This window comes from Notothenia rossii (assembly GCF_949606895.1).
Source record: "Notothenia rossii genome assembly, chromosome: 6".
Classification (NCBI taxonomy): Eukaryota; Metazoa; Chordata; class Actinopteri; order Perciformes; family Nototheniidae; genus Notothenia; species Notothenia rossii.
Genome location: NC_136909.1, coordinates 81,681,677 through 81,697,599, shown reverse-complemented (window position 1 = coordinate 81,697,599; position 15,923 = coordinate 81,681,677). Strand labels below are relative to the sequence as shown.

General features: G+C 40.1%; 2 protein-coding genes across 2 annotated transcripts; one reads left to right on the top strand and one right to left on the bottom strand.

Moving 5' to 3' along the window:
• Window positions 1-13: 13 nt before the first annotated feature.
• dnaaf10 (dynein axonemal assembly factor 10) lies at window positions 14-11,547 on the bottom strand. The gene is made up of 8 exons (XM_079687520.1): window positions 11,247-11,547; window positions 8,772-8,872; window positions 8,415-8,545; window positions 4,978-5,079; window positions 4,747-4,862; window positions 3,712-3,846; window positions 1,966-2,063; window positions 14-1,571 (listed from the first exon to the last, which is right to left on the bottom strand). The coding sequence occupies exons 1-8, from the start codon at window positions 11,430-11,432 to the stop codon at window positions 1,364-1,366; spliced, it is 1,077 nt and encodes a 358-aa protein (XP_079543646.1). The 5' UTR covers window positions 11,433-11,547; the 3' UTR covers window positions 14-1,363.
• Window positions 11,548-11,748: 201 nt separating this feature from the next.
• Window positions 11,749-15,434, top strand: pno1 (partner of NOB1 homolog). Its single transcript, XM_079687521.1, has 7 exons — window positions 11,749-12,047; window positions 13,153-13,299; window positions 13,416-13,499; window positions 13,685-13,745; window positions 13,866-13,983; window positions 14,950-15,020; window positions 15,147-15,434. Exons 1-7 carry the CDS (start codon window positions 11,850-11,852, stop codon window positions 15,212-15,214), a joined length of 747 nt encoding a protein of 248 aa, XP_079543647.1. The 5' UTR covers window positions 11,749-11,849; the 3' UTR covers window positions 15,215-15,434.
• Window positions 15,435-15,923: the final 489 nt, after the last annotated feature.

Here is a 15,923-nt window from a genome sequence, read left to right as displayed (position 1 = left end):
GAGGATACTGAGAAATGTTTTACTGTTTATTTTGAAAACTCAGTTCTCCACAAAAATAAGCGTATGAAAAGGGAAGACTTAAATAGAGAAAACAGGAGAACACTTTTGCCAATAGTGCAACAAAATAACAGGGATTTCAGTGAGCATACAAAAATGAAAGCTTGATATCCAATGTCTTTCAAATCAAACCTATATTAAATATTAGTCATCCCAATAGAGGCTTTTAATAGCAGGGTCATTCCAAGCTTTCGGTGCCATTTAGGTCCTCAACACATTATATCATATATTTTCAATTAAAAAAGGTCTAATGCTTATTTTTTAAAAGCTTGGTTTTAAATGTTTATCCCCCTCTACCATAAAACAAAAATGTTATTTACCCGGGATATTCAAAATTCTAAATAATTACTCTGATTTTAGTAGGCCAAATTGCTGTGTCCCAAATCATGTTTGCTCAACTTCTGTAACAGATAGAAAAAAAGAAATAAACAAATTCTACTTTTGTCACTGTTGCATAACCCTTTTGCTAATATTCCTCACCAAATGTTTTGTTGTTGTTATTCATTTTTATTGTTTAAAGTTTTTTCTTTTTGAACCCCCCATTACTTTGATTTGAATCCCTTTGGACACGCCCCTTTACCATTCTACTACTTATATGACTCAAGAAGAAGGATACATTTTGAGAGCATGCATTCTTCCCTCAACGTTTTTTAAAGAACTTAACTGTTGCGGTAAAGCATAAATGTCCACCCTGTTAAGCTCATTTTTAGTGGAAACTGATCATTTAGAAAATATATATCAAATATGTGTTTCTGTTGTCACTAAGTGCTAGCTTGATTAACATCACACACATGTAGCAATAGCCAAGTTTAGCATAAAATGTCCACCCTATCACTATTTTTCACAGTAACAGGGTGGACACACACAGTAACAGGGGATGTTAAACAAAAAACACTTTTTAAACATAATATCCTGAACTTGACCAAAATATGTTGCTTATACTTTAATAAGCCATCATTCAGATTAAATAATTAAATGCAGATATATTAAATTATTTTTGATTAACCTAGCTGAAATGGCACCGAATGCTAGGAATGACTCAACAAGGAAAGCAAAGCCCTGCACATTTGTTTAGGGGATAGCATGAGACAGAGCAGCAGAACACAAACCAAGAAGTTCATTTGACTTAAATAGTTTTATGACAAGATGATTGTTAATTGTACAACATTGAGATTTACAGCTGAAAGAACTCCCAGTAGGAAAAAAAAAAAACATTCATCCTCACAAACAGGCAGAGATGTATTGTAGGTCTCATTTTGCATCCGGCTGCACAGATCTCCACCTTCAGTCTCTGGTCTGCTTCTTTTTACACCTGGCTGAGTTTGGTGACGATGAGCACGCGCACAGTCTGGTCGAAGCCGGAGCACACACACAGGCCCTTCTTGTCGGGGCTCCAGTCCAGGCTGGCGATTGGCTGCGTGGACAACGTGGCGTTCTGTAACAGCGTGACGGAGCCAGCTACGCCCACGGCCAAGTCGTCTGAGTCTGTCTTGCTTCTCTGAGAGGGATACTCACTGGAAAAACAAACATTTGATGGATTAGCTTGTTTCATTTGTATTTGTTCCGTTCATGGTATGCACAACTTAATGTATAACAATTATTTACAAAACATGTCTCTATAAACACATCATACCCGGAAAGGAACATCATCTTATATTACCTGCCCCTTTCTCAACAAATAAAATGTTTCTTATTCACAGCCAATCATAACAGTATCGTAGGAAAATGAGAGAAACACAAAAACTTCCAAACAAAAATACTTAGTTCCCACTTGACAGTTAACGGAAAGAAACAAAACAAAAAAGCATCACTTATAGTAAAGCATGGAAATTGTTTCTCATAAATAAAACAATCATGACGAGTCCTTTAAACAGGGCTTAATATAATAGTTAATGCTGGGTTACTTACTATTTCCAAAGATGTAGGTTGCCTGCCCCCCCGGTAGTCATGAAGATGTCTCTGTTTTGAGGCAAGTGCTTCACCTGCCAGATGGTGGACTTGTGAGCCTAAAACGAACAACAGGTATCATTTACTTCCCGAAACAATTCATTTAGTAAGGGCAACATTCATTCCCAGCCCCTTTCAAGGCCATGCCTTATTTTAGAACAGCTGTAAATCACTTTAAATCAGCTGAGGTTTAAATAATGTTGCCTCGCTGACATGTCATTCTGCCCAAAGTGTTTCCCCTTATCTTTAAGTATTGTCTTAAATTCTAAAGACTGTTTTTGACACAGTAGTTTTCATCCCTTGTATAATCTCTGCTATCCGGCGTCTTTCCTTTAACCACACTTTTCCATAAACTTGTGCCAACTGGCCAAACTGCTTTAAGATACGTGGAACAGTTATAATGAGTTATTTGACACCACTGAGTCTGGTTTCAAAGTTCAATGTGGTTATTAATCACATAACTATGATGCCATGGAAAAGAGACAATAATCAAACAACTATATCCTACTTTAACTCAAACTTATAGCATACATCAGGGTATACATCAGGGTATACATCAGGGTATACATCAGGGTATACGCAGGAATCCTGAAGTCAAATTTAAAACCTTTCAAGACCTTTTTTAAGACCCTTTCCATACATTTTAAGACCTCATCGCCACTTTGAGTTCTAACCGGTTACCTTGGCGACACACTTTACCTCACATTGACTATATACAGTATTGATTGTCCTTCCTCCTTATCTTCCAACCATTTGGACGCAAACTTGCATTTCCCCATAACGATGTTGCTTAGCAACCGGCGTAAACTGACCTTCGCGCGCTATCAAGCAGTGAGCGTGCGATGTCCTGTTCAGATGACGTCAAATCCAACGGGATGCCATAAATAAACTACACAGAATCACACTACACACCTACGCAATGATTACATTCAGGCAGACTGTAGAATACAACCTCTTTGGACAATTTATATACTTATTGAAAACAAGCTACAAAATGTAATACCTTGGAAAATGCAGTTTAATACTTTTGAATAGCCTTCATTTTCGCTAAATTGATTTATCAACTTTTAATCATTTGTAAGACCCCTCGGACACCCTGTAATAATAAAACAAAGTATATCCTACTTTAACTCAAACTTATAGCATACATACTAGCTTCAGAATCCACTTGCCAGTTTATTCTACTGTTTTAAGGTGTTTCGCATAATGATAGAAACAATATCAGAGCTTTGTGTGACTGTATGGAGCTACGCAGATATATTTTTTTAGATCAAAGATATCTGGTGGATGTATGGACTGTATATATAAAGGGTGGATGCTAATGACTCATGGTTTTAATGTGCAGACTGCTGATCGCTTAAAAAAAACGGGACAAATATTTATAAAGCTGAGGCCTCTGATCTCTCAGAGCTAGCAAACACTTGGCTGTGAACTAATCCCAGTTTAAGTGTGTTTTTCTAACATTTTCTAACAAAAAGCGCCACTTCTCTCAGCTGACCGGCCCGGTGTCATTTTTGGCCCGTGTCACAAAGCCCCAGAGAATATTAGACAAACACGACCCCAAACACTTTCAGCTGTGAAAACGGCCAAAACGATTTTCCCCTCTGTACCACACAAATGTAAAAATAATAATAATAATAATAATAACCGTTTGACATTTTTCCCATTCGGGGGAGCCAAACATCCGTCTGCGCCCGGGTCGATTACCTTTTCTGAGACGGAGCTGAAGCCCTTGGTGGGGTGTTGGGTCCTCATGTCAAAGACGTGGAATTTTCCCTCCAGTGACGTGGCAACCAGTTTATTCATGTTGATGTCTTTCCTGTCAAACTCCACGCAGCATACCTGGCCATGATGTAACAAAACACAACAGTCACTCGCTGGACATTCACCAAAAACTATTATCCTTACAACAGAATGTGTGTTGAAACCCCCTGGTGAGTTCATGGAGGTGATGAATAAGAGAAGGCTTTCTGTCCCCAGAGTAAAAGCTAACACGGTGAAGCAGTGTTCAGTTATTATGCTCCATATATCTGGGGAGAACTCTCTAAATACTGCGGGTCCGCTTCAGCTCTCACTTCTTTTGAATCAAGGCCGAAAAGATTCATTTTTTGCTTCTGCCTTTTTAAAAGCAAATAATTATGAATATCTTTAACTGCACTGTAACTTGTATTTTATACCTATCTTATTTTATTTTAGCTCGCTTTAAAATGTAACTATCTTGATTTGTAAATGAATGTTTTGAAATGGATTGAAGTGTGAAGTTTATGATTTGTTTTTCTTGCACTTGTAATGTTTATTTTGTAAAGTGCTCTCTCTATATAAATGAACATGCCCTGCCTTAACTTGCCTCTTGAAATCAGTGCAGTGCTTTTTAAATGGTGTGTGAGGGTAACATGCATACAGACTTCCTCTGTGCTTTTATGAGCAGGGAAGTCATTTTGAGCTGTCTCCAAATCTGTCTCAGTGTGTGTCTAGGATTCAATCAGGTAGCAGTGCAAGAGAAAAACAAATGTATGTTTACACAGTTTGTCCGAATAGAAACACGAGTATTAATATGAGGACTACTCTCAGCGCTCACTGAGTCACTTTGTTCCCCTTTTCCTCAGAAGTGGTTGTAATGTTCTTGCCGTGGAGCCACGCTGTCTGACTTTAAGAAATGGAGAGGAAAATGTTCTCCTGAAGTGTTAAACATCAACACCCACACACCACTTATTAGAACATGTTTTCTTATGTTCACCTCACCCCGTTTTTAATGTTGGTTTCCCACCGTAGAGACATGTTTCTCAAGTCAAAGAGTTTGATGTCGCCGTTGTCGTAGCCAGCACACACACAGCGGTCCTGATCATTAAAGGCATGACCTGTGATGAAAGGAACAGTTAACAGTGCTTTCGTTCATAATGGTTAAAGAACACTTAACCAGAAGTTTGAAACAGGACTGGTCTTTTGGAGATGAAACGTTTTTCTTTCACACACCTAATGCAACCGTCCAGCAGTCCCTCTTAGTTTCTCCTTCCCCGGGCTCCATGTTGGCTACAGGTGAATCCTTCTGTCGGGTATCCCACACCTTTACTGTCCCTGAACACCAGAGAGAGTTTTACATTAAGCTCTCGTCAAGATTCAAGGCTTTTATTGTCCTGTGTGCAGCAGCTACAGTGTAGTTATGACAATGAACATCTTAGGTCACAGGCTCCCCCAACAGTGCAACACATTAAACAGATAATCGTGGAAGTAAATAATATAATATAATAGAAGTAGTGCAGAGTAGTCTACAAGTAATTGGAATATTGATTTATATACGTTGTAAACAGATGAATGTTATGGATGTTCTTTCAAACGTTCAGGTGGGGCCTCATGGATAACGCCGTGCGTAGGATTCACGTGGGAAGGTTGCTTACGTAGTAGAAATCCGAAAAATAGGTACAGAAATGTTCAGACATGTTCCGACATTTTCCGATTCACCGAACATTGCGTACCGGTGAGGAAAGTGCGTACGGCACTTCCTACGCCGGTTTCCCTTTATAAATCACAATCGACTCGATATGCGGTGCAGCTTTTGCGGGCTTCACGTAACGCCCATGTTTTCCTATAAATAGTCAAAGAAACGCCCTTTCATTCATTCATTCATTTTGACTGACTGCATGGAGAAGATCGCAGGAAATGACAGAACGGCTAAAAAAAAACATCTCACAACGTGTCAGATTTTGGTTATGTTGGGGAGGTGGAGATAAATCATATTGTTTGGTGAATGCAGTTTGAACCAGAGTAGCAGCATGGAGGTCGGATCGTCACCAAAATAAATAAATAAGTGGTCTGAAAAAGGTTAATGACAAAAGAAATACACGTAGCCTTCTTCAGGCAGTGTGTTTGTAGCAGGGACAGGAGACCGCCCCCTTTATGAGAAACTGTAAGAAATGATCGGGGAGTCCCTCCGGAGTGTAGTCATGACGACTGGATCTGAATTATGTTTTCGTATTTGGTGGTTTGTGTCCTAGCTGTTGATCAGCAACTATATATCCATAATCCACCAGTTAAAGGAAATACAACTAATGTGTTGTGTTATATTAGCTGAACAATTCACCACATCTGGTGCTCTTAGTTTCCATACCTCCTGTGTTTTACGAGCGACTTATCAAGTCTTGGCAAACGGCATAAAACACGATTAAACATGTATTAAACATATATATAAAACCGTGCTCGTATATACAACCTATTGAAATGCAAAACGGCGTCAGTTTAGATATAATTATGTCCTCCTGCTTACCGCATCATTTATGAGAAAACATTTCATAACATTAACACAACATATTCAAGGAGGTTTTAAATAACATATCCGTATTTATTTATTTCTCCAAGTTATGTTTTTGTGTGCACTGAGGAGTCTCAAACAGGCGTTTGTTTAATCATTTTAAGATTGGCTTTAATCAATGTTTGAAAATGAATTCTTCATATATGATAAATGAGGTACATTTTTATTTATGGTATTATTTCCACATATTTCTCTCCATTCTTCCTTCTGCCAACGGTGTTGCAGTTTCTCGTCCCTCCCGTTTTTGTGCTTAGTGCGTACGCATGGGTTAGAGTTTGCGTGGAGGACCGCACGTTTTCCCGTCAAGTTAGTATTTTATAAATCGTAAACATTGCGTAGAAACTGGCGTACGCCATTTTTTGAGCGTATATCCCTTTATACAGGACTGTCTCAGAAAATTAGAATATTGTGATAAAGTTCTTTATTTTCTGTAATGCAATTAAAAAAACAAAAATGTCATACATTCTGGATTCATTACAAATCAACTGAAATATTGCAAGCCTTTTATTATTTTAATATTGCTGATTATGGCATACAGCTTAAGAAAACTCAAAAATCCTATCTCAAAAAATTAGAATAGTTCCTCAGACCAAGTAAAAAAAAAAGATTTATAACAGCAAAACACAATCAAACATTTGAAAATGTCCATTAATGCACTCAGTACTTGGTTGGGAATCCTTTTGCACGGATTACTGCATCAATGCGGCGTGGCATGGAGGCAATCAGCCTGTGGCATTGCTGAGGTGTTATGGATGCCCAGGATGCTTCAATAGCGGCCTTTAGCTCATTAGCATTGTTGGGTCTGGTGTCTTTCAGCTTCTTCTTCACAATACCCCACATATTCTCTATGGGGTTCAGGTCAGGGGAATTTGCAGGCCAATCGAGGACAGTAATGCCATGGTCAGTACACCAGTTACTGGTGGTTTTGGCACTGTGGGCAGGTGCCAGATCATGCTGGAAAATGAATTCCTCATCTCCATAGAGCTTTTCAGCAGACGGAAGCATGTAGTGCTCTAAAATCTCTTGGTACACAGCTGCATTTACTCTGGGCTTGATGAAACACAGTGGACCAACACCAGCAGCTGACATGGCTCCCCAAACCATCGCTGACTGTGGGAACTTCACACTGGATTTCAAGCAACTTGGATTTTGCTCCTCTCCAGCCTTTCTCCAGACTCTGGCGCCTTGACTTCCAAATGAAATACAAAACTTGCTTTCGTCTGAAAAGAGGACTTTGGACCACTGGGCAACTGTCCAGTGCTTCTTTTCCTTAGCCCAAGTCAGACGCCTCTTCCGTTGTCTTGAGTTCAGAAGTGGCTTGACCATGGGAATACGGCTATTGTAGCCCATTTCCCGGACACGTCTGTGAACAGTGACTTTTGATACCTGGACTCCAGCTTCAGTCCACTGTCTTTGAAGCTCCCCCAAATTCTGGAAGCGACTCTTCTTCACAATGCTGTTAAGGCTGCGGTCATCTCTCTTGGTTGTGCAGCGTTTCCTGCCACATTTCCCCCTTCCAACAGACTTTTTGTGGATGTGCTTTGAAACTGCACTCTGTGAACAGCTTGCTCTTTGAGAAATTTATTTTTGTGTCTTACCCTCCTGATGGAGGGTGTCAATGACGGTCCTCTGGACAGCAGTCAGATCAGCAGTCTTCCCCATACTTGTGATTTAGTTTACTGAACCAAGCTGAGTGTTTTTCAAGGCTCAGGAAACCCTTGCAGGTGTTTCGAGTTAATTAGACGATTCAAGTGATTCGTTGAACACCCTACTAGTATACTTTTTCATGATATTCTAATATTTAGAGATAGGATATTTGAGTTTTCTTAAGCTGTATGCCATAATCAGCAATATTAAAATAATAAAAGGCTTGCAATATTTCAGTTGATTTGTAATGAATCCAGAATGTATGACATTTTTGTTTTTTTAATTGCATTACAGAAAATAAAGAACTTTATCACAATATTCTAATTTTCTGAGACAGTCCTGGAAATGAGGCCCCAGGTGTTTAACAGCCTTATGGCCTGTGGGATGAAACGGTCCCTTGCGATTGCTTTGAAAAGTTGTATTCATAAACTACATTAAACTTTATTATCGCTCTTACCGTCTCTGCTTCCAGTGACTATCTCGGGTGCGCCATCACCGATCCCCAGGCCGCCAACACCATCAATACTATTAATGATCTCTTTGTGGGCCTTAACACTGAACACCGGAGTACCAGAAACCTCCAGGTTCCTGTGGACAACAGAAGCATCCACAGTGAAGGAAACAGGGTCAGTGTGACCCCACTTTCAATTCAGTCTGACAGTGATGTATCTTTCACATATTCCACAACTAATAGTCCATTTGAACATCTTCAAATGGACAACCAGCTTTAGCACACAATGGTTTTCTTTCATCATACCACTTTAATACTGGCAATACACAGATGGTGTGATAAAGGTGGATGTGGATTAAATACCATATATTGAGATTTCCACCAAAATCCCCAGTTGCTAAGTGTCTTTGTTGAAGAGATGTGGCCCCGAATGTCCCGCACTTGATTGGTTTAGGAAGTTCTTGCTGAAACATATGAGAGGTAAAGTTTAAACTACACATATATAATGTGACATTGAACCAATTGCCCAAAAAGCATTACTTCAAATGATTAAGAACAGAGTCTCATCCATCCTAAACGTGGTACAGATATGCTACATAATATTATTAATCCTTATTTTCACGCCTTCTCTACACTGTTGATGTTCTTATGTTGACACACACACACACACACACACACACACACACACACACACACACACACACACACACACACACACACACACACACACACACACACACACACACACACACACACACACACACACACACACACACACACACACACACACACACACACACACACACACACACACACACACACACACACACACACACACACACACACACACACACACACACACACACACACACACACACACACACACACACACACACACACACACACACACACACACACACTTTGTAGGGCTGGTCTGTGCTGATGGAAGGAAATAGACATGACGAGATACCAGTTATCATGATGCTGATGGAAGTTACTGCAAATTCAGGTCCGAAAGTTGGAACCCTGATAGATTTAGCATCAGACACCAACTACATAACCCACAGAGCCGCCAATCGGTTAAACCTGGAAAGTGAAAAAATCGCATTGGTTGTCCATGGAGTTGGAGGAATGACAATGAGGGCGAACAGCAGAAGATATTTCCTCAGGAGCTAATCAAGACACCCAGAGGTACAGAAAAAGCGCACCAACTTGTTTGTTATGGCCTCAATGAAATAGCCAAAGTGCAAAGAGTCATCGAACCTGAACAGCTGAAGAAGTTCTTTCCAGAAGTCAAACTTGAGGATTTAAAAAGACCAGAAAACATTGAGCTACTTATCAGCCACCGAGAAGGTAGACTGGTCCCACAGAGGGTGAAGATTGTCGGAGACCTCGTTTCGTGGGACAGCCCACTGGGTAAAACTGTGGCTGGAGCTCACCCTGGTCTCTTTGAGGAAGTGGAGATGACAACACGTAAGTCTGAAACACACTTCGCTGTGAGGAAGAAAGTAAGGCTGAAAGTATGGGGCATTGTCTTCTGCTGTGTGGCATCCAGAGCAATACATGTAGATATTTTTGGAGACCAGTCAGCTGAAGGCTTCCTTCTGGCCTACAAAAGATTTACTGCATTGAGGGGACATCCTAAGGAAATGTGGTCGGATCCTGGAAGCAACTTTGTTGGAGCCAGACCTGCCCTGAAGGAGCTCTACATGTTTCTGGACTGCTTAGGAAAATCTGAGCTGGAGGATGAAGCTACCAAACATGGAACAGAGTGGAGCTGGACAATTCATCCTGCAGACTCACCTCACAGGAATGGAGCTGCTGAAGCTGCTGTTCGTGTCGTGAAAAGGGCCCTCAACAACCTTGGAGGAGATGGAACCTTCACATGGGGAGAATTTCAAACATTCCTATACATGTCAGCTAACTTGGCCAACGAGAGACCGATCGATGCCAGGATTCAAAGCAGGGAGGACTGCGTAGGGTACATCTGTCCAAACTCACTTTTGCTTGGAAGGTCTGGACCAAAAGGAGACCCTGGGAGCTTTGCATTTGAAAGCTATCCCTACAAAAGATTAAGGGAAATCCAAGCCGAAGTAGACAAATTCTGGAGGAAGTGGAGTCAGTTGGCAGGGCCCAATCTGTTTGTAAGAAATAAGTGGCACACAAGGGAGCGGAATGTGGCTGTAGGAGATGTTGTTTGGGTGGCAGACCAGAATGCCTTAAGATAATTAACGACAACATTTCACATACCAATTTATCCTTAAGTAATATGACATAGTATTCTGAAATGGGCCATTCTGCATAGTGAGCACTTTCACTTTCGATGTGACTAACACTTTACTTAACCTGTAACAGAGAGTTTCTAAACTATGGTATGGCTTACACACACACACACACACACACACACACACACACACACACACACACACACACACACACACACACACACACACACACACACACACACACACACACACACACACACACACACACACACACACACACACACACACACACACACACACACACACACACACACACACACACACACACACACACACACACACACACACACACACACACACACACACACACACACACACACACACACACACACACACACACTTTATAAAGCCCACGAGGAAAAAGATGCCTGAACTATTACTAAATGTCGTTGGCTGTCTTTCTTAACATTGCCTGTTGCTATGGAGACAGTAACCTAGCAATACTTTTCTGGCTAACTAAGCTAACCCCAACACAAGCGGGGTTCATAGCGCTTTTCCTGAGTAAAATATAGGACCAAGGCAAACAAAAATAAAAGGTTGACTTGTTCTGTACCTCCTTGATAAGCTGAGCCTCTCCTTTCTGCACTTCATATATCTGCATTACTCCAGTTCCTCTCGCATAGTTCCCCAGGCAGACGAACTTCGCGCTGCAAGGAATCCATTTACTGTCAAACACCGTGTAGTTCAAACTCTTCTGAAAATGCGAAATAATCTGAGGCTTATCTAGTGGCGATGACATCTTGGCTTTTTGGATGATAATATGTTAAAAGTCGATTTTTCTTGTAAAAGTATCAAGAAACCCGACGTCCGATGCAGCTCGCTGCCAAAACAAATGACGTTGAAAATATCCTACAGCTGAGCGTATGGGTGTCTAAATATATGCCTGACAAATATGTTAAATGTAAGTAAATATTGTACGTATTTTAAACACACAAAATTATTTACCAATTCACTCAACTGCCTTAAAATAAATAATATGACTCAAACGTGAGATATTTGTCTATTACTATTCGAACATTTACAATTTTCTATCTACAGGCGTCAATGTAATAGCTTTTTGGGTCCTTTTCGTTACACGAGGACATCCACATGCCTCTGTATCCACAGTCTGCCTGAATATTTGACTGTTTAATTGGATTTTATATCAGTTTAAGATATGGACACTGAAACAATTCCAACCCCAGACGCTGGCGTTGCCATGGAGAGTAAAGAAGACACAGAGGCTTTCACAATGGTGAAGTCGAAAAAGACTCAGAAGCGAAAACGTGAACAAGATGGAGCGGACATGGACACAGAGGCGCCCGTGGCGAGCAAGAGACCGCAGTTTCCACCTATTTCAAGCGACAAATTAAAGGTAAATAAAGGGTAAACTGTCTCTATACATGTGTTATGTATGTGTTCTTCAATATCAACATAAATACGCGTGTTTTGACGTTATTAGTCTCCTTCACAAAGTAGCAAGTAACTAGTTTTGCGCTTGCGCAGTATGGTCTTGTCACTGCACTAAATAAAGCCACTGTATGTTGTATAAATGGCACAACACTGGTGAAAGAAGTAATCCGATCATTTCAGTAAATAAAATCTCTCTCACCGTAAACTACTCTATTACAAGTACTGGTCATGCATTGGTAATATAATGTAGGTATTATTATCAAACTGTACGTAAAGTATTATAAATAAAGTATTGATTGTACAGTACAGTACAGTACAGTGTTTAACTATAATCTTTGATATTGTTGGCCATCAACCTGCTCTTATTTTTCCTGCATTGCTAAGTGCTTTTTATGCACACATCTTTTGTTTTTGTAACAATTTTGTTTATTTTTTTAAGTTTATCACAGGCATTCAAAATCACAACAAACACAGCAGTAACAGGCCTAATGAGAGCACCCACAATTTAAAAATGAGCATTGCACATTAATGGATCAGTAATGAAATGTAGAAAAAGCACAATCAAACACACGAGTGACAAGTGTGCTTTAATTGTTAATACCAAAGTACATGGTAATGGTGTGAAGCTGACAATTGAGCGGCCCGACCAACCAAGCAAGGAGGCAGAGGCAGAGAATTCAAATATAACCCAGTGTGGGCATTTATTCATCGCTGTGGTACAGGATACACAGCCTCAATATTGCTGCCCAGGTGAACACAGTCACCAGCCACAAGGATCTCACCCACACTACCTGTCCACTGACAGGGAAAACAGAGCTTAAATACACACACTAATTAACCCAAGAAGACACAGGTGAGGGGGGAGGAGACAACACAGGGCACCAGGTGCACACAATCAACAGAAACAGACATGGGGAAAGGGAAAACTTTTCAAAATAAAACAAATGTGCAATATACAAAGCCCGAAGCCGTCAGTCCACAGTGACGAAGCCATCTTTGTCACAAATGGTAATACTTGTTGTTAATGTTGTGTCAGTACGATGAGGATTGTTATGTGTGTGTTTCAGGGCGCAGATGAGATGCGCAAAGTCGCTGTCCCGGCTCACAGATACACCCCCCTGAAGGAAAACTGGATGAAGATATTCACCCCCATCGTAGAGAACCTACATCTTCAAGTTAGATTCAACCTCAAGACTAGGCATGTTGAAATCAAAGTAAGTTTACCCTTTAAATATAGGCGAAGTTGACTTTACTGGCCCTTTTTACAATGATTCCTTTCTGGTACCCACAAGTTGGTCCACATTCTAATAACATGCCTTCCTTCTTCCAGACGTGCAAAGACACAAAGGACATCGGCTCGCTCACAAAAGCTTCAGATTTTGTTAGAGCGTTTATTCTGGGATTCAATGTTGAAGTAAGTGAACTAATTGAAGGTTTTGATAAGATGTATATGTTTTCATGTCATGACTCTGGCATGGATAACATATTCAAAATACAGAGCTGCCAGTGGTTAAGATTTAGGGTTAGGACTAGATCTCATTATTGGTTTGATTCATTTTGGACTGAAATCAAGATTAAAAGGTCCTCTTTTCTCCCCAGGACTCCCTCGCTCTCCTCAGATTAGATGAGCTTTTCCTTGAAAGCTTCGATGTTACAGACGGTAAGATGTCATGATACATATTTGCCTCTCTAAAACGTTATGTCCCCTGCTACGAAATGAACTGAATGTCTTAAATCGTGGTGAGTGTTTAATTGTTCCTCATGGTGTCTTTCTTTGCAGTGAAACCTCTGAAGGGAGATCACTTATCCAGAGCCATCGGAAGGATAGCGGGGAAGGGAGGAAAAACCAAGTTCACCATTGAAAACGTCACGAAGACTCGCATTGTGCTCGCAGAGACGTGAGTACTCTTCATTATTTCAGATCATTTTACCAATACAATTTTATTAACATGATTATTAATCACGATTTAAAGGAGACCTATCATGCAAAACGCACTTTTTGATGTCTTTCATACATAAATATGTGTCCCCGGTGTGTCAGGGAACTCACACAGCGTCAGAAACCTTTTCTCTTGCTATCAGAAACAATGCCTGACATGTTTTGGACGTAATCTTGTCTTTGTTTACATTAGCAAGCCTCGCTAACACTCAGAGCTAACCTGTACTGGAGAGCACATGTGTTTTTAAAAAGCAGGAAATTAAAAAAGGAACTCACCTTGTGATAAACCTGCAAGAGAAAAGGCATCTGAGCTCCATACTATTTCAGAAATAATCCTTGATGTGGTTTAGAACAGGATGGCGTTTTATCACAGCAGAATTTAACTTTTTTCTCCGGTAGAATTTTATTTTTTCAAGCTAAGGACCCAAAATCTGCGTTTCTCTAACAGAGCTGCAAAACAGGGGTATGAGCAGTGTGAGGCATGGCTACAATGGCTGATCTGTTTGGTATTTTAAGCAAAAACTTTACAGACATGTTTTATATAGGTATGGCCCTACAATATATTTCCCCAATATAGCATGATAGGTCCACTTTAATTGAAGTTATTTTAAAAATAAATGTCTTGCTTTCCGTAACTGTGACAAATGTTCCATTGTATTTTAAACTATTTTTTTATATTATATATTTGTAAAATTCTAATTCAACACGCCACCTTTGCCGGGGTTTTGTTAAATGCCGAAAAAACATTTTGATATAATAATTGAATGGCAATTGTGAATTCCTAGCTTGTTTTTTCCTTGAATGCATGCATTATATATGAACTTTTTTAGCTTTCAAATGAACTTGTTGGTGTACAAAATACATTGGAATGTCTACCTCTTGTTTCTCTTAACTGATGAACACTCCTTCTTCTGTGTCTCAACAGAAAAGTTCACATTTTAGGGTCTTTCCAGAACATCAAGATGGCCCGGACAGCGATTTGTAACTTAATCTTAGGTAAGAAAGATGTTTATATGTGGAAAAATCAGTACAAGATTTTGGTTTGTCGTATTTGGTTAAAAGCTGTTCGTACCCACATGCAATGCTGAGAAGTGACCTTTAAACCCCTTTTTGCCCCGACAGGAAGCCCACCTTCAAAGGTCTACGGTAACATCAGGGTGGTGGCTAGCCGGACTGCAGAGAGATTCTGATTGGCTGCTGTGTGTGTTTTGCTGTCCCCCATTGGCTGGTGGGATTCCCTCGTTGATTTGGGACTTTTTTTCTTGGACTGCCGCCTCAGGCTTCTCTTTTATGGCCCCGTAAATTAAGCTGAAACCTTTTTGGATCAGTTGAACCATAGCATGAGGATAAATGGATACAGAGTTCAAGTATCGGTTGTTTGTGTAAATAAATAATGTCAATCCCCACTAACGAATGAGTACGATTGTGTCACTGAAGTGTATCAAATGTAGAAATCATCAGGGTTTCCACAGGTCTTTGAAACTTTGAACTTAAGGAAAAAGTATCACGTCCTTAAAGAGTTTTTGAAAACACACGAGTCATTAAAAGGGCTTGAATTTGTATAAAATTCAAGTTATTTAGATATTTTTCTGATTAAAATACAACGATCAAAGTCTGCATGCATGTCTCCTGCAGTTGCGTCAGTTTTACACTTCCTGCTTGGAGAAATGTAATAACCTTAAAGTGTGTCTCGCACTATGCAATGTTTGGTCCTTGAATTTGAGGAAACTATGCCTGGAAAGTCCTTGAAATACAATATTAGAGCATGAGGCAATCTGGTCAATAACATCCCAAAGGAAAAATCTAAAACTTTCAACATTTCAAAGTTTATTTAAATGTATTTAATTTCATACAGTATCAAGTTTCCAACAGTCCCACAGCATAAGATGCAGCATGCAG